The 19,964-nt window shown below is 34.5% G+C and overlaps 1 protein-coding gene across 3 annotated transcripts in view; it reads right to left on the reverse strand.

Moving 5' to 3' along the window:
* Nucleotides 1-1,344: 1,344 nt before the first annotated feature.
* The window catches only part of TBC1D23 (TBC1 domain family member 23), a 68,550-nt gene continuing 49,930 nt past the window's right edge, over nt 1,345-19,964 (reverse strand). For 2 of the 3 annotated variants that reach the window (XM_058296002.1, XM_071214864.1), the window contains 5 exons: nt 16,442-16,581; nt 12,149-12,237; nt 8,939-9,074; nt 6,864-7,058; nt 1,345-2,975 (listed from right to left, as the gene is read on the reverse strand). In XM_058296002.1, the coding sequence (XP_058151985.1) occupies nt 2,894-2,975; nt 6,864-7,058; nt 8,939-9,074; nt 12,149-12,237; nt 16,442-16,581 (642 nt within the window). In that variant the 3' untranslated portion in view covers nt 1,345-2,893. Of the gene's footprint in view, nt 2,976-6,863; nt 7,059-8,938; nt 9,075-12,148; nt 12,238-15,122; nt 15,168-16,441; nt 16,582-19,964 lie in introns of all 3 variants that reach the window. The other variant, XM_058296001.1, reaches the window with a different exon arrangement.

Consider the following 19,964-nt stretch of genomic DNA (forward strand, 5'->3'; position numbering starts at 1 on the left):
GCTGCTCAGAGGTTGGGTAAAAGCCTCCATTTGCCTGATTTTTTCTTAATAGGAAACACTGGAGAGTTCCAGGGACTACAAGATTCTTCAATATGCCCCTTATCTAACTGTTCCGTAACTAATCTATAAAGTGCTTCCAATTTTTCTTGGGTTAATGGCCACTGTTCAATCCAAACCAGAGAGCCCATTTAAGAGGAATGGGTTTGGGTGGATCAAGGAAGCTAGACTGAACAGTGTCCATTATGGAAAAGATGAATATCCTAATCCTTCTAACTCCCTGGGAGGCGAGACTGCTCCTCCTGAGGAGAAATCCGACTATGCCAATTGATAAAGGTGCCCTTATTCCTGTTTTTACAGATAGGGGTATCCCCTGGAAGCAAGATAACAGGTTCTGCTGTAGGGTTATCTACAGCCCCACTTCCTACCGTGGCAGGGGATAAGTCAAGGGCACTGTGGAGTATCGGGGAGTGCTGGGATTGCTCTGCTGAACCTGAAAATTTTTGTTTTGGAATGGGGCTAGGAGCGGTCTGGCCTGCTGGAAGTTTCCCTGCTGGAAGTTTCCCGACAAGGGAGTGCCATTCTTATGATAATTAGACTGACATTTGGTTAACCCAATGATTTCCTTTACTGCAGTGGGGGAATGGCTCAAATGGTTTCCGAGCAGAAATATTCTGGCCAGGCAACATTGTTTTTCCCTCAGAGTTTTTCCAACAATCTTTTCTGATGTGACCAATTTTCCCACAATTGAAACATTTTCCAGAGAACCTCTTATTTCCATCCCTGCCATAGCCTGAGACATCATTGTAGCACGGTGGCCCTCCATCCCTACATCCTGCCACAATTTAATATATTCAGTCAATCACTTTACCTTTCACAATCCCAATAGCTTTCTGACAATCCTGATTAGCATTTTCATAAGCCATTACCTGCAAAATACTATGAGCAGTTTCTAAATTATTGACCTATTTTTTGATAGCCTCTTGTAACCGAGTGATAAGTTAGGGTAAGTTTCTTTAGGTCCTTGTAATATTTTTTGAAATGAACATCAGAGGGAAGCAGATGTGGAAATGAAAATTCTGAGAGGTTAAGTAGTTCAGGGTAGTAATTTACTATATCTGGAATTGAATGACATTCTTTTTAAATTACCTCTCTCTCCTCTCCGTCTAAATAAAGATAAATAGAAATCTAATACTTAACCAACCTAAAATCTGAACATTTAAATTCTGTTAAAAGGCTAAGTTTCAATTTTCTAATGTTTGTGAAAATCTTGAAATTACAGAATTTGTGGCATCTACAGAGATTTACAAAAGAAATGAAGAGAGACATTTTCATTAAGAACAAAGGTCTGAGCAAACTGTACTGGTTTATTTACAATTGTAATTTATAAACAGTAACACAAACATCTTTACATTAATAGTATGAAAAGAGTCCCATGGCTGAAATGGGTAAAAAATCAGACCTCAGGACATTTCTAAAGTAAATGCCAGAAAAGGAAAAAATGGAATACAACAGTTATAGGGTAGAGTTATAAATATCAAGTATTTATTTGCACCAGCTGCAATTTCATGCAAATGTCTTCAATCACTCAAATTTTTATTTAGATATCAGAATAAAATTTCTTGAATTATGTTGCCTTTTTGAGTCACTTGATTTCCATTAAGTAAATTAAAATAACTGGCTGTTATTAAAGTACATCTAAATATTTCTCCTATCAATGCTTAGAGATAATCCATAACATTGTAAGACATGGCAGATTTGTCTAAGACTTACTATTTCCCAAACAGATTTTACAAAGTCATTCCATGGCCCCAAATGCATTCCTGGATTTCTCTCACCAAGTGTGTCAATTATGAACCTCAATAAATTTAATTGAGAAAGCTGCAAAATAAAGCAAACCATTTTTGTTTTGTTATAGTAAAAGAAATATTTTTAAACCACTGCAACTTTAATAAGAGAAGACAATACCAAAAGATGAAAATTTCATAAAGTAATGATAAAAACAACTCAAGTTTATGCAGCTGATTATCTGACTTTTAAGTGGATGTTAGTGTGGTCACAGACCATAATCTTGAGGAGATTATGCTCAACACTTATTCTGAAATATCCAAAATCAAATATTCCACTTGTAATGAAGACCAATGTCATTTTTACAGGTAAAATTCAGTCCCCCAAATGTTAATTTTATCTTAACATGCCTACTTACTTATCATAATGTTTTTAATTGCTCTTTAGGAACCATTAGGATAGTTAGTATAATATTTCTGAAGCACTAAGTGTCCAAATTATTAGCTAATGGTGCAAGGGTGATTTAGAAAACAATGTTTTAAATTTCACTAGCTGGACTGCATTTGTAAGTTGGCTGGAATCTTCACCCATTTCATTAAAAAGAGAAATAGAAATCTAATACTTACCAACAGAAACAGTGAGCTAATTATTAACCTATGTAAATACTTTTTAGTTTCTGATATTCAGTGAATAAAACTAAATAAGGGGGAAGGTCCTCTTTATCTAATTCTATCTCTAATTTTCAGTGAAGACATAGCAGTTGCAAATATTGATGAGTATGGTTGTTTTTTAACCTGAAAGTGATGCAAGTTCCCTTAAAACAGCTCTTCAAAACAGAACTGCATTCTGCACCCTTGTTCCTTGAGGATACAGGATCTGTTACTTAGAAATCATTTAATAACTGACCTTTACAATAAATCATTTTACAAAAGCAAAAATGCAAAGGAAAATTAATTTTTTTAAGTGTTCAGAGGTTGATTATAATAATATACATTTCCTTAGACCTGCTATTCAAGCACTCCCATGGTCTTTGATTAGTATTCAGTCAGGAAAATGTCCATGTTTCTCTTGGTTATCTTAATTTCTTTTAAAATATTTTTCTTTTATATTAACTTTCCAACGCATCCAAAACTTTCATAATCTGTTGTTTTATGGCTTTGGTAGCATCTCCTGCATTTGGAATCAAATACCTATGGGAAAAAAATTTAATTAATACAGTGCTTTTAAAGTTAATATTGATTCCTTGTACAACTCCTGGTAGTCAAATTTCACAGAGGTTGATTTTTTTTTAAGAGGAAAACTAGGAGTAGAAAAAGAATTTCCTGTTCAGATCACTAAGGATCAATCTCTCATTTTAATTAGAAAATGTTTATTACTGATGTTCAAGAAACAAAATGACCCAAACAGCACATGGTCTTCCACCCTTAAGGGTAGACTTTGGTTTAGTAATAAACTGTACGGTTCCCAGTAAACTTTTCAGTATTTTATCCCAGATACTGAATTTACTTTATAATAAGTACTTCAGATTGTTCATATTTTCTATTTTTAACAAGTCACTATCTTCGCAGCATAGTTATTAAATTACCATTGTCAATGAAATATGCCAGAAGTTCTTGAGCAGTTACTCTTTGAATGACTTCATAGTTTTTATGACAATTATATATTTACATCTTGATTAACAGCCTACTTAGAAAGATGACACTGTTCTTTGTTGCCAATTATACATGAAATGGTTAAGAAATTCAGGAAAAGTGAATTACAGAATTTTTCCCGTGTATAATTCCTCAAAAACTTATTCAACTATTTATTTCAGGCATTTCTATAACCCACCTCCTTACATGGCTCACATACCTACTCCAAAGATCTACCCTAAGACTGCTCCGGCCTAGCTTTTCTTGAGCTTAAAATCTTTAAATATTTAACCTGCCTACAGGTCATGATAACTTCTTAGTAACCTTAAACTGAACACTTCCAAAATTCAACTACTCATCTTGCCTTCCTAGGTTCCCCAACTCAGTGACTGACATTGCTCTTTATCCAAATACTCAATCCAGAAACCTCGCAAACAATTTGATTACCCCTTTCCTTTTTCTCTCTCACCTTTATCTAATCTATCTACTATCAATTCTTCATATTCACTGTCTTTCAAATGCATACATAATTTTCTATCCCTACTGCTAAAGTCTCCCTAAAGCTCTATCTCTGTCCACTCTTACTCCCCTCCAACCCATCTTCCTCAGGCAGCTGGGGTGATCTTTCTAAAATGCATATCTAATTAAATCACTTCCTGTTAAGTCTCTTACTACCTTCAGGACAAAATACAAACTGATTAGTTGGGCATATGATGACATTTATCTTCCTGCTTTGCCCTTCCTCCAATCCAATATGCCTAATCTCCAGCAATACTGAATTACTTGCTTTTCTTCAGAATTCAGCTTAGATGTCAACTAAATGCAGTTTTCCTGACCTACAAGGCAGGTGAGATGCCTTCCTCATAACTTATCTCCACATATACTCAAAAACATATTTTGAAAGAGAACCTAGATTTAAAAGCAATGAGGGAAACGGACTTGGCCCAATAGATAGGGCATCCGCCTCCCACATGGCAGGTCTGCAGTTCAAATCCCGGGCTTCCTTGACCCGTGTGGAGCTGGCCCATGCACAGGGCTGATGCACGCAAGGAGTGCCCTGTCACACAGGGGTGTCCCCCGTGTAGGGGAGCCCCATGCACAAGGAGGGCGCCCTGAGGAGAGCCACCCCGCACGAAAAAAGTGTAGCCTGCCCAGGAGTGGCGCCACACACACAGAGAGCTGACGCAGCAAGATGACACAATAAAAAGACAGATTCCCAGTGCTGCTGAGAATGCAAGAAGACACAGAACAAGAAGAACGTACAGCAAATGTACACAAGAGAGCAAACAATGGGGGGGGGGGGGGAATAACATAAATCTTAAGAAATAAGTAAAATAAAAGCAATGAGATTTTTCACATAGTGTAGAGCTTAAATTCTTTGAACCATTATTAAATATATATACATAATGGCTAGATAATAAAACATAAATAAATACGTCTGTATGTATTCTGTTGCCTGCTACAAATATAACCCAGTTTCACAGTCTATATACTCTAATGATATTTAATATCAAAGTCAATAAGAACTCAAATAGGGAAGCGGACTTGGCCCAGTGGTTAGGGCATCCATCTACCACATGGGAGGTCCGCGGTTCAAACCCCAGGCCTCCTGGACCCGTGTGGAGCTGGCCCATGCGCAGTGCTGATGCGCGCAAGGAGTGCCCTGCCACGCAGGGTTGTCCCCCGCGTAGGGAAGCCCCATGCGCAAGGAGTGCGCCCCATAAGGACAGCCGCCCAGCGCAAAAGAAAGTGCAGCCTGCCCAGGAATGGTGCCGCCCACATGGAGAGCTGACACAAGATGACGCAACAAAAAGAGACACAGATTCCCGTGCTGCTGACAACAATAGAGGCGGACAAAGAAGATGCAGCAATTAGACACAGAGAGCAGACAACCGGGGTGGGGGGAGAGAGAAATAAATAAATAAATCTTTAAAAAAAAAAAAAGAACTCAAATACTTTTAGTTTGACCTCAAGCAAAAAATGTTTTCTCTTAAGTCAAATATTTATACATAAAATAGATGTAGTTATTCCAATTTTACAAAGGGGCTATGTACATTAAATAAAATAATGTTACATGATGTGAAATATGAATAAGGTCTAAATATGTAGTAATTATTATTATAAAATATCAATATCATAAGACAAAATATGTTTTCTTTGCCAGGAGTATAAAACTACTATATTTTGAACATTTTCTGTAAAACCTAACAAATTTTACTGTGTAAATCATATGTAATGTTACAATGGGGTATAGAGAACTGCAAGTATCAAAGAACGGGTGAGGGGAGAGAGTGGCTAATTTATCTTCCATGATTTTCACTCTCTTCCCAAACTCTGGAAATGTACCGATCTATATGTAACAACCTTTGATTTCTTTAGCAAAATTTATGGTAAAGCTTTAAAACAATTTTCAATTGCTACCATACATGGGAAAGTCATAAATCAAATGTCCTTTGATTTAGGAATAATTTATGATTAGGTGTTAAAATGTGTGTACCCTCTGACCTGGGTCTACTTCTATCAGTTCTGTGAATGCATGATGGGGAGATGGACTGGACAAATGCGTAAATATGGATTAAAAGGTGGCCCGTGAAAAAGTATTGATGCTAGTGAAAAACTGGAAGCATTCTAGGTGCCTATCAACATAGGATTGAGGGACAGCCAGCGTAGCTCAGTGGTTGAATGCCGGCTTCCCATATATGAGGTCCGGGATTCAATCCCCAGCCCTGCTACCTAAAGCAGAAGATTGATTACATCAGAGAATATCCACACAGTAGAATCTCTGTTATAAAGTTACATTTATTAGAAATTATAATAAAAGTTATGAATTTATACTTACTAAAACTGTAATATATTCACACTACCATAATAAACTTTTAAATAAAAACCAGGATACAAAAAAGGCTGTATCCCATTTATCTAGTTTTGAATATACACATATATATGCATAGAAAGATACCTGAAAAGATATTCACCAAAGTGTTAACAGGGTGGGGTTTGGGTAATATATTTGTCTTTATTATTTGAGTATTTTCACAATGTGAATACATTATTATAACAAATTAAAGCAATTAAAATATTTCTTTTAATGAGGTACATGTAACTTAGTATAGATTCATGATTTCTGATGCCTAATTGTGCAAGGTAAAAAGAAAGGTAGATTAATTTTCTCCCCAACTGAAGGTGTTTATTTTAAATCCTTGAAGGGATGAGACATCATCTTAACCTTACTATTTTTTCAAGCATTCCTATAAAAAAGGGTAAATAAGAACTGTAATCTGAAGTCTTACAAAGCAAACCATCTAAAACAACATGTGGTGGAATGACCCACAGATCAGGAGTGAGGAAGCTTAGAGTACCTATTCTTCATTTATTCCCCAAAAGAGAGTAACAAACTATTTAAAAATGAACTGCAGTAACTTAGATATCATCCTAAGAAAAGCTTACCTTTCAATTGCCAAGATTTCTATTCCTGAAGCACTGCTGTTTCCATACTTGAAGGTAATTAGCTCAGGATGTTTTTTTTTGGATGTAATTTTAACTACAGAATTTAGTGCTTGTCGAGACTGTATATAAGCCAATCCTTTCCGTGAAAGAATCTCCCTCAAACAATACATATGTGTTGCAGTAACCAACAGGTGACTTGAAAAACAGAAAAAGAATACCATTAAAAATCAAGTATTTTAAAGAAATGCAATTCAAAGCAGTTGTTCCTTCTTTAGGCCCAGTTACAAGAAATGTCTACTCTAGATGGCATTTCTTTTGAATTTTAAAAATAAAAGCAGGGTTATCATGTATAAGCAAACATGCTAAATAATAACAAACTTTCAATACTTTTACTAGAGGTAAAACTTTTATTAACAAAGATAATTCGGCAATTGTTTAAAAGCAAAGTTAAAACATTTTGTAATAAAAAGTTCAATATATTATAGAAATCATTAGAATAGATTTTAGTTGAAGTGGAATACACTATAAGATGCAATAACATTGTCTACAGTCACAAACATAAAAATAATTAATAAGTGCCTCCTCCAGGTCCTTTTTCCCCTCCACATTATAATAGCTGAATTTCTCATACTAAAATATAATATGCAATACTTCTGATTCTAAAATCGATAAGCATTTACTTAATAACACATTTGATAAGTATTTTAAAACACTACAAAAAACCAGAACTAAATGAAAATGATTAGAGTCATGTAAAATCATATATACACTAGGATGTTATATTGTTATTCAATACATCATAGCGTATACCTAATATTAAAGATCAACAGGCAATAGTTGGGCTTCCTTACATATTTCATAATACTCTGTAACTGGATCCTGAAGGCATAAGAATTAATTATTGACACCTTTTATCTCAACTCATTTTTCCTAAAGTGTTTCTCTTACATTTTTATTTAATATTTAAGATAATTATTAGACAAGTCCAGAAATTGGGACATTCTGCAGGACAACTGGTCTTGATTCAGATTCATTCACTATGAAGAAAAAAGGGGGAGGACACTGTTGACTGGTGGAGACTAAAGATAACAAGCAAATGTGTGAACCTAGACTGGATCCTGGATCAGGAAGAAGAAGCAAAGACTCTAAAAGACATTTGGGGGAAGTGGACTTGGCTCAACAATAGAGTGTCTGCCTACCACAAGGGAGGTTCAGGGTTCAAACCCGGGGCCTCCTGACCTGTGTGGTGAGCTGGTCCATGCACAGTGCTGATGCGTGTAAAGAGTGCCGTGCCACGCAGGAGTGTCCCCCGTGTAGGGGAGCCCCATGCACAAGGAGTGTGCCCTGTAAGGAGAGCCACCCAGTGTGAAAAAAGCGCAGCCTGCCCAGGAGTGGTGGTGCCACACACATGGAGAGCTGACACAGCAAGATGATGCAACAAAAAGAGACACAGATTCCTGGTGCCGCTGACAAGAATCCAAGCAGACACAGAAGAACACACAGCGAGTGGACACAGAGAGCAGACAAGTTGGGGGGGGGGGAGAATAAAATAAAAAACATAAAAAATAAAAAAGACATTTGGGGATGTTGTAGAAAATGTGAATATGATCTGTACGTTGGATGACATTAAATTTTTTTAGGTATGGTAATAGTATTGGGGTTATGTAGGAGAATGCTCTTATTCTTCAAAGATTTATGCTGAAGTATTTAGTTATGAAGTATCATATCTATAACCTTTTGAATTGGTCTGACAAAAGGAAAGTATATGTGTACAGGTCTATATGTGTACACATATAGACAGGGTTGGGGTGGTTGTGAAAAGATGTTAACAGCTGGTGAATCTAGAAAAGGTTTATAAAGGTGTCAATCTACAGTTTCTTTAACGTTTTTATGGGTTTAAAATTTTTCAAAATAAAATATATATAAGAAATACTAAAAAACAAGACATACAAGTTGAAGAAGGAAATTATAATCTACTGCACTTAGATGAATAAAAATTCTCCTGCAATTCAGTTTTATATTAATAACTTTCCCAAATTCAATTTTACAGATGGAAGAAACAATATTAAAAGTACCTAGGAAACATGTGTCCACTTTCTTTCACTTCTTTACAAGGAAAATGATGCTTGATGTCTGGCTTGTTAATCCAAGTCTGAATGTTTACAACTTCTTTTCTATCATCATCTGACATTGAAGAACTGTCAATTTCATCTATAAAGAATTTAAAGTGTTAGAAATGGATATTGTGTCTCATATTATCAACTTCAAAAATGATACATTTCTTAACAACCTGAAAGAATATCAGTATTATTTAAATATATGAGTTGAAAAACAACAATCAATTCTATCCCTGCTACTATTTCCTTATGCTACTGATAACTAATACAGAAATAGTACTATGAAACATCATTATATATAGGGAGAAAGTACTTTTTAAAGATTAAACTATTTAGGGAATCTCTACCTTTTTTATATAGATCACACAACTATGATTTGTGACTCGTCTGTAGAGTTATCACTGACTCATCCAATAATAAGCACTTATCTCGAGGTCAAAGATGATAAAGTTCTTTTAGTATTGCTGGTTTCTGACTTAAAGAGAAAATACCAATGAAGCAGTTTGATATGGGTATGAATTCCGAAAATAAATACTGGATTATGTTTGTGATCTGGTCTGTACTTGGCCGTGATGAGTTATGATTGGTGCTCTGATTGGGCCACGTCTTTAGGGTGTTGAGTCCCTGCCCCTTGGTGGGTGGGGACTCACACAAAAAAAAGGCATGGCAAAGGACAAAGTTAAAGGTTCTTAATGCTGGAGTTTTGATGTTGAAGTTTGATGCTGGAAGTCTTATGGGGGAGCCCTGGTGAAAGAGACAGAGCTGTTCGCCTGATAGTCTACAGCTGACCTTGTGGAGAGAGGCAAAGCCTACAGAGCCTCCTAGTCTACAGCTGTCCTTGTGGACAAAACAGAGGAGTTGAGCCCAGAGGAACCCAGGAAGCCTGAACCCTCGCAGATGTCGGCAGTCATCTTGTTCCAACACGTGAAAATACTTTGGTGAGGAAGTAACTTATTCTTTATGGCCTGGTATCTGTAAGGTCCTACCCCAAATAAATACCCTTTATAAAAACCAACCAATTTCTGGTATTTTGCATCAGCACCCCTTTGGATGATTAATACAAACAATAAAATCAATCCTGGGATAAATAAGAAAAAATAAATTTCGTTTTTTTTTCCTTGAGAGGAATGTAGAACATTCTTACTGGTTTTCTAATTTAAGAAAGGGGAATTATGGTTGCTTGGGTTAATAATTATAATGTTCTTTCCTTTGCTTTTTAAGAAACGTCTTAAAATATAAAGAAACATAATGAAAAAGGAAATCCCATGTATTTCCAGCTTAATAAAGGTGAAGCTCTCATCTGTCTTTCTCAAGTAACATTCTCCTTCCTTTTCCACCAAGAAGTACTGACTGTCTGAATTTAATGTTATCAGTACCGTAACACCCTCATTTTAATCATTTACGAATATATCTACATAATATATAGTATTGCTTTGCATTTTAAATAAAACATGTAAATAGTAAATTACTCAACTGTATTCTTCTGCAATTGCTCCCTCCACCATTATAACCATATGGATATATAGCTATAGTTTTCTCATTTTCACTACTTTGCAATTATCCATGGTGCAAATATACCATAATTTATTCATCCATTCTTCTCTTCCCTTTGTTAAAAGGCCAAAACACAGAATTAAAAAGATAAAGGAAATGGACAACACAATAGAAAGAGTTGGGATAATTAAGGAGATTGATAAATAATAAGGAAATGAGAAGAAAGGAAAAACAGGAGAATAAGAAACAATTAGAGGGAAGCGGATTTGGCCCAGTGGTTAGGGCGTCCGTCTACCACATGGGAGGTCCATGGTTCAAACCCCGGGCCTCCTTGACCCATGTGGAGCTGGCCCATGTGCAGTGCTGATGCGCACAAGGAGTGCCCTGCCACGGAGGGGTATCCCCCGCGTAGAGGAGTCCCACGCGCAAGAAATGCACCCCATAAGGAGAGCCGCCCAGCATGAAAGAAAGTGCAGCCTGCCTAAGAATGGTCCACCCACACAGAGAGCTGACACAACAAGATGATCCAACAAAAAGAAACACAGATTCCCGTGCTGCTGACAACAACAGAAGCAGCTGACAACAGCAGAAGGGGACAAAGAAGAAGATTCAGCAAACAGACACAGAGAACAGACAACCAGGGTGGGTGGAAAGGGAAGAGAAATAAATAAATAAATCTTAAAAAAAAAAAAAGAAACAATTAGAAACATCATGTTTACCTCATTACAATTTTTCTGGAACGTGATTTTGCAATATCTTTTGAAACATCAAATACACTCTCTAATCTAGCAAATTTACTGCTAAGAATTTACCCCCATTGACACACTGCAAAAATTCTTCTACATATATGTATAAAGATATCTGTTGCCATTTGAAACAGAAAAAAACTAGAAAACCACCAGTGTCAATTGGAAGGAGACTGGTTAAATAAAATATGGTATAGTCATATAATAGAAAGAGATAAACATATAGACCAAGAAAGCATACAGGTTGAAACAGGAAACATGCAACATATATTACTAAGCATAAAAAGCCAAGGTGAAATATGAGAGGTTTTTTTTCCTTTTTGTACATTTATATACTGTTTGATTTGCTTCTAACTCAATACATAACTTAGTCAACATTAATTATGATTAATCAATCGATCACTGTAACCTGAACAGTAAGATTATAAGCCAAAATATTTTTTAAAATACAGGCAACCACAGAGAAGACAAATTTTCCTGGCACAGTATCTCCATCTTGTGGCCTATTAGGATATTGCCCCTACCTTCATGAGGCTCCATTCAGACGTCTCAATTTTGGAATTCCCTGGACTTCGGTATCAAAACTCATTCCCCAAAGCAGGAGATCAAGGGGATTTACATACAATCCCATGGCTTTAAATACTATTTCCACAGTGATAATTGCCAAATTATCACCAGCTCAGACCTCTCCTCTCAGCTGAAGACCCCTATAACTAACTGTCTATTCAACATTTATTTCTGCTTAGACTTTTAGGTGGGCATCACAAACTTAAACTGCCTTAATAGCAAGCCACAGACTCCCTGATTCACCTACACAAAATCTCATTCTATCCTTTTTAAAAGCAGTTGTTAGGGTTTTCCCAGAATGATCTCTATAACCACTCCTAGTGAATGAGGAAAGCTGTCTGTAGATAAATTTTTACTACACCTGTGTCGTATTCTTCCTCATCCCCAATGCTGAAAACAGGCTTCACACCACGGTAAGGCTTGCCCACTCTGTCACTACTGCTCACATGCCTAAAATCAAAGAATTTTAGGTGAGGAAATCATCGTTTAAGAAGTTATCAAAGATATTCACCAATCATCACTTGAATATTCAAACAAACTATATATATTGTTTGTCCCCCACTCACCACTCATAGTTTTAGGGTAGCTATGTTAAAGAAATTGAAATTAGATAAGGAAATCATGTAAGCGCAAATGGTATAAGGACTTGATAGGCTGAAAACTCAAGTATGTAAAAATCATATTTCAGACAATTTCAATATTCATAGTGAAGACAATGTTTAGATCTGTGTGACTTTTGGGAAATTACTTAATCACTTTGTGCCTCTGTTTCCTCATCTGTAAAACAGAGGTATCAAGAGTATCAACCTCCCAGAGTGACTGTGAAAATCAAATCAGTTTATACTTGTAAAGCTCTAAGAACAACGTCGTGCATACAGCATACAGCTCCATAAATGTTACACAAAATAGATTATTGAACCAAATATTCAAATTCCAGCAGGTTATGTTTAAGGCTTCTAACAGAGGGGCAAGTATGCTATGGTTTTTCCTATTTTTAAAATTACTGTTACTTTTTAGTCAAAACAAATATTTAAAGTTTTTTGTATAAATATAAACAAACCATGAAAATTAATCTGCTTTTCTTTACCGAGGAGTGGCAGACTAATAAACAAGTAAACTCAAACTTGATTAGTTCTACAGAAGTGTGACCTCTTTTTAATACAGCAGTTTATACCTGATTACTTTTCAAGTAATCCCAAATATAAACTAAGTAAATAAAACTTTTTGATGAACCATTACATGTTTCCGGGAAGCAGCATTCTGTTATTTGCAGGATAGTTCAGTTAAGATGATCTGCTATGAAAGAAGTCTCTAACTTTTTTTTTTCTTTGTCATATATGAAAATAATCAGAATCTTTTATTTTCAAAGAGATATTTTTGTGGGAAAAAACCAAGTTACATGTCTTTACTTTGTCTTAGAATTCAATTCTTCCCCAGAAAATAGGAGTCAAATCTGTATTTTAAATAATCTTTAATACATATATATCAATAAAAATTTTATAGTGATTTAATTTGGTCAAAATAGGCTTAACTTTACTTCTCCCAAATTACCATTATTCAATAGAAAACCAGTGAGAGTTTAGTATATAACAGACATTTTGAGAATTACAAGCTAGATTAAATTAAAACATAAGTTGGATTAAGTTAAAAATCATAAAATCACTTGATTTTATGTTAAAACAACTTAATATAAAATTACCCTACACCTTTGAAACTCATATCCAGCTTTCTTAGAAAAGCAAAGTCAAAGATAATAGTTCTATCTAAAAATGGTTTAGTGCCATCCAGATTTCTACATGAGATAAAATTATTGGTTTTCTCCTTATATTAAAACATAACGAAACTGCTATAACAAAGACGATGTTCACATAAAATGCTTACATTAAAAGTATAAGTAGGAGTAAAAAGAGAATCCAAACAAATTATTCATTATTGATCTGGATTTATTATAGAATGCAAAGTTTTTATAAACAAGAATGCTAAAGATTACTGAGATATAGTTCTTAAAAGACTGGCTAGCAATCAGTGAAATTCAATGGCTGGATTTTTTTTTTTTTTTAAAGCAGGATTGTCTACACTTTTTTAGCCAAAGCAGTAACAGATAACATTTACCAAACAAGTTTTATTACGTTTTAACTTGATGTACTGAGCACAAAAAGAAACGAACTCATTCTTTTTGCTAAATTCAATTTTCAAAATAAAAATATCTACCTATGGACAAGAAAACAAAACTGCAGATAAATTTAATTTGGGAGAAAATCTGAGAGTTAAATAAAATTAAGCTACTTCAATAGTTAGAAGCCCTGTAATTGGCATGGTACAGAAACAGTCACAGTCAATGAAAACTCTTTATCAGATAAATAACTAGAGAATAAATTATTGTTTTTAAAAATGATACTTCTAGTCACTAAAAATATTTAAATAATCTTAGAAAAAATTGGTTCCATTACTCCACAGCTTAAGTTACAAAATATGATTAGAATTTCCTTTTAAATGTTCATAGGTATGGCTATAATTGATATTCTAGTTTAAATTTCAGAAAAATTATGAGTATAAAAATGTAAAGCCATATAGAACCTAATATTAAGTTAGTAAAGTTCTTTTTCTCATCCTAATAAAGATCCAATAGATTTTTAAACTTCAAACTTATGGAATCTTTCTGTCTTTTAATGGCTGGCATTCCAAACCTTAATGTCTTACTGGGGACAGAGAAGAAATGGATTATATATTAATATGACTACCATGACTTAATTTCTTTCAAGGAAAACTAAAGATAGAATCCTAGAACTATAGTTCTTTGGAACTGATACTTCTATATTAACTTACCAACCTAATATAACTTATTAAGAAAAATCTAAAACTATTATAAATTTACACAAGGTACATAAAGTAACAAAATTTTGAACCATGAACTGGGCTTATTTTTAAGTGCGATAATTTGCCGTTAGGGGCAGGAGATGGAAATCTCCAAAGCTAAGGCCCTGCCAACCCTTGAGACTACATATTTTCTTTATTTTATATTCCCTGTCTAAAAATAAAATCTGCAGTCTTTATGAAGTTCTTGGGTTTGAATGAACTTGATTTTTACCTGAGGAATGGGAGATAGAGAGGCATGCAAGAAAAACAAATTTAAATGATCAAGCAAAAAAAAAAAAAAATTAGAAAAACACATTAACTACCACCAAGACACACACCTAAAAGCAGCAGAAGAAAAGTTTAGCATCTAAAATAGATGTATGAAAATTTAGCCAAGACAGCATAAGGCTTAAAAGGCAGCAAATGACATGCTAAAGGAAAAGGATGGTTCACTAAAGCTGCTTTACTCATTGGCTTACCGCTCTGTACATGTTCTGTCTGGCCAAGGAAGATTGAAAGACATTCTAAAGTAAATCAAGGCAGAGGACAGAATAAAATCATTATAAAAAATGAAAGAGCTTTATAACAAAAATATTGTATAATTAATTTTTCTAACCCAGAGTGTACATTACAATGAAAATGTTTCAATCATCCCAAGTACAAAAAAAAAAAAAAGAAAAGCAAGTTTCAAGTGATTCTTTCTTAAAGACAACAGACTCAGAGTTCTTATCAGAAATCATTCAAAAGTAAAATGAACACATTTTAAAATAAGGCACATTACAAAAAGTAGCAATAATTGCACTCTCATAAAGAATGCACTAATAATTAGAAGTAGAAGGATTAGGCTTTTGAGAGCAGACATAACTTTAATAAGCAGACAAATCTTCATGCTTAAAAAAATACTTTAAAATTATTTATCAGTTGACCATTTTGGTAACTAATTTTTTTGGATTAGTGAAAACCTTTCCTCATCTTTGCTATTTACTAAAAGAAAAAAAATGTACTTTTGTATGTATAGGTAGCATGCTTAACAAAGTGAAAAACAACAAATTCCTGACATTAAGTTCTTAAACATTTCAACTTTCCCAAGATAATGCAAATAAAACATGAATTTGAAATTAAAGACTATTAACACATTTCCAAGATAAGGCTTGCTTAGAAACAAATTCTTCTCTTTGGAATTGTAACATTAGATCTGATCTCTACCAGCAAGGTCAAACATGGAAGAAAAAAAAATAGATTATACACTCGGTTACAATAAGAAATAATATAAAAGATATTCTTAAACTTTCTTATTAGTTGTTAGCTTTGTCCTTTATTTGTAATTTACTGGAAAATTAGACTCACTTATTCTATGCAAACAAAATTCTATGGAGATCTGAACGCAAACACAGAAGTGGGTTTCTGCTTTAACATGACCAACTTTTCAAGATTTTAAATTCCTGGTACTAAGGACGAAGTTTCTGCTATGAAATCAGTGCATTGAGCAGATGACTCCCCATCACTTGACAATGGGAAATAGCTACCATATGAAGTATAATGTATAGAGTTTAATATTTTTTTAATGAATTGCAAAATGGGCAGCTTCGTTATCAGTGTCATATTCTGAGCAGTGGGAGAGAATCTTTGTAGCCATAAAGTACATCCCTGCAATTATAATTAAAATTATGGGAATCTTTTAATTAAAATATATACTTTGTGATCCTTTCTAAAAACACACTCAACTAATGTGTACCACGAGACACTTTTTTTCAGTTTTAATTATTTATCATACATTCATACTGTATAATTAACTCACCGGTCCACAGGAGTTGATGTATTCTCAATAAAACTGATAACTTTTTCCCTGACATTAACAGATTTTGTCTTCAAAGCAACAGTCATTTTATTTACTAGTGACTTCATTCCTCTATCATTTGAGCCATTAGAAGATTCACCCTGAGGAAAAAAAAAAACTTATTAACTGTTCTTCAAATCATTAGCAGACATACTACTACTAAAGGTTATCTAAGTGAAACCAGTTTAAAAATGGAATGTAGAAAATAAAAATTAGGATAAATGTTGTACGTATGTATGTGGAGACCAAATTTGTCAATTAATAAGAAATTGCTAACATTTTCTACCTTTCTTAACTTACACTAAGTCTATACACATAAACAAAAGTATAATCAGAATACCATTCATGAAGCTAATTTTTAAAAACATTTTATCCTTGTATATTTTTGCTTTTTAAAACATTCTCACATAGGTTTCTAGTTTGTGGAGAAAAGTTTCCTGATGAAGCTAATGTAATAGATGTGAATATAATTCCTAAAATACTTTATGGAATTGTTCATGTATACCCTAGAAGACAATTTGTGGTGGGTGTTTAAAACAAAAGTTAAAAGTGTTCCTATCTTTTGCTCATTAATTCAATAGAAAGCCTCAACACATAGACTATCCAATACTGTGGGTAGAGTTATAAATTAGGATATTTTTTGGAGGGCAATTTGATAATAATGCAGAATTCTAGGGGTTTTGATTAACTATTCTTTTATGGTTTCTGTTTATGCATAAAATTATTTTCCAACCTTTCACTGTAACCTATTTATGTTCCTGGGACTGAAGTGAGTTTCTTGTAGGCACATATAGATAAGCCATATTTCCTTATCCATTCTGCCAATCTATGTCTTTTGATCAGAGTAATGGTAATATTCATTAACACTAACAGTGTTAAATGTAAGGCAATACTTTTTTTTTTTTTTACTAGAGAAAAAGAATACTACATATTAATGAAAGGGGCACTCCATCAAGAAGAAATAACGTCATACATATTTATACACCTAACCACAGTGCCCCAAAATATGTAAGGCAAACACTGACAAAACTGAAAGGAGAAATAGACAACTCTACAAAAATATACTTCAAGACACCACTCTCATCAATACATAGAATATCAATAAGTAAACAGAGAAAGAAAAGTAGACAGAAAATCAATAAGTAAACAGAGAACTTAAATAATAAGATAAATGAATTTATTAACACATGCTGAACACTGCACCCCAAAACAGCAGGATATACATTCTTCTCATGTGCACATGGACCATTCTTCAGGATAGACCACATGTTGGGTCACAAAACAAGTCTCAATAAATACTGAAAGATCAAATGTATACAAAGCATCTTCTCTGACCATAATGGAATGAAGAGGATGTGGTGAAGGCTGTGATGAAGAGGGAAATTTATAGTCCATAGTTTTTGATTAAATGGATAGTTCGATGATGACCCATCTCCTGGAGAATCTATAAAAGGTCACCAATGGTCTTGTTTTTCTGTGCCCAGGACCAAATTCTCTTGTTCCACTTTTACCTTGATCTACATCCAGCCAGCTGCTTGAAAGTCGCTCCAGGTTTTGGAGGCTAGAAGTGTAAACCAAGGTCTCAATAGACTATGCTTTCTCCCAGAGTCTGTAGAATTCGGGTGCTGGCTTGCCAATAACCCTTGGCTCCTTGGCTTGCATCTCTGCCTCTGTCACATGGTGATTTGCCTCAATCTTTGGATTCTTCTGACTTTTAGCTTCTATCCAGGCAGTACTTTTTTTAGTCATTTTTTCTTTAGGCTTATATATGTCATATTTAATATTTATTCCTTTTTCTATCCTTTGTAAGTATTCTTTTGAGCAAGTTATTTCATTTCTAGGACTACATACTCATGGCATATGCAAATACATTATAATAAAATTAATTGCAGTAGCGTTTTAGTAAAGTTTGAAAGCAATGTAAATAATGATAATGATAGGGGACTAATTGACTAAATTATAATATATCCTTCAATGGGATACTATTTAGTAAGTAAAAACGAAAACAGCAAATATTTATTAAATAAATGGCAATTTCACATGAAGAGCTCTTAGATACCTATAGGATCAAGTTGAAGAAAAAATTCTCAGGAGAAGCCAGTTATCTACTGACAATTTGAAAACAATTTACTTCATTTTACATGGCTGAAAACCACTTCCATTACTACATCTAATGAATTATAATTTTATAAAATTACTATTAATTATGTATATAACAGGTACTATGCTGCTTTACATGCACTTGCACATTTAATCCTCACATTATCAGGAAGGTTCTTTTTATTATTATCTCTATTATTATACAGATTCCTGGAGATCATGAAGAAATTAAGTCGTGGAGATGAAACCTGAACCGAGGACTATTAGACCCCTAAATCCATGCTTGTAACCATGATCCTATACTAATTTTCCCTCTGTTTCTGTTACAAAAAATGTTTTAATGACATCTAAGTCAACTGACCTGAAATACTGAAATAGCATAAAAGACTTATTACCTAAACATTTCAAAAGTAGAAAAGAAAAATGGATTCACCCTTAATTTCTTATGGTGGCTTAAAACAACTGAAATTTAAACAGTCTGGAGGTTAGAAGTCCAAAATCAAGGTGTCAGCAGGGCCATGCTTCCTCTGAAGTCTGTAGGGTTCTGGCAGAGGCTTGCTAGTAATGTACAGCATTATTTGGCTTGTAGCGTAACTAAATCTCTGCCTCTGTTGCATGGATGTCTTCTCTCTCTGTCTTTCCAAATTGTGTCTTCTTATAAGGACATCAGTAGTATTGGATTAGGGTCCATCCTCATTTAGTTTGGCCTCATCTTAACTAATAAGATCTTCAAAGATCCTATTTTCCAATAGGGTCACATTCATGGAGATTAGAACTTAGACATATCTTTTTGGGGACACAATTCAATCCATAAGTCTGCCCAAAATCCATGCCCTTCTCACCCAGCAAAGTACATTCACCCTATCAACATGCCCCCAAGTCTTAAGTCACTGAGCATCAACGTTAAGTCTATTAATTAATCTCATCTTTTAAATCATCTAAATCGGGTATGAATGTGACTGTCGGTGTGATCCATCATGCGGCAAAATTTCTTTCCATCTGTGGACCTATGAAAGTATAAAACAAGTTATCTGATTCTAAAATACAATGATAAGACAGGTATAGGATAGATATCCCCAATCCAGTCTAGAGAAATCAGAAGGAAAAAAGGGGTCCCAAGCACGTCTAAAATCCAGCAGAGCAAATTCCATTAGATTTCAATGCCGGAGAGTAATCTTCTGTGACTAGATGCTTTGCCTTCCAGTCATGCTGGGGCACTGGTCCCACCCTCTCTGAACACCTAAGGCAGCACCCTCCATCTGAATGCAGGGGCAGAGGGCTGCCCTCCTGACCTGAGGTGGTCCCTTCAGCCCAGACCTTTGTTTCCATGGCTCTGTTGTTGGAGTTATTCTTCCTTCATTTCATGTCTGTCCCTTTCAGTTCA

Source organism: Dasypus novemcinctus, chromosome 4 (assembly GCF_030445035.2).
Source record: "Dasypus novemcinctus isolate mDasNov1 chromosome 4, mDasNov1.1.hap2, whole genome shotgun sequence".
Classification (NCBI taxonomy): Eukaryota; Metazoa; Chordata; class Mammalia; order Cingulata; family Dasypodidae; genus Dasypus; species Dasypus novemcinctus.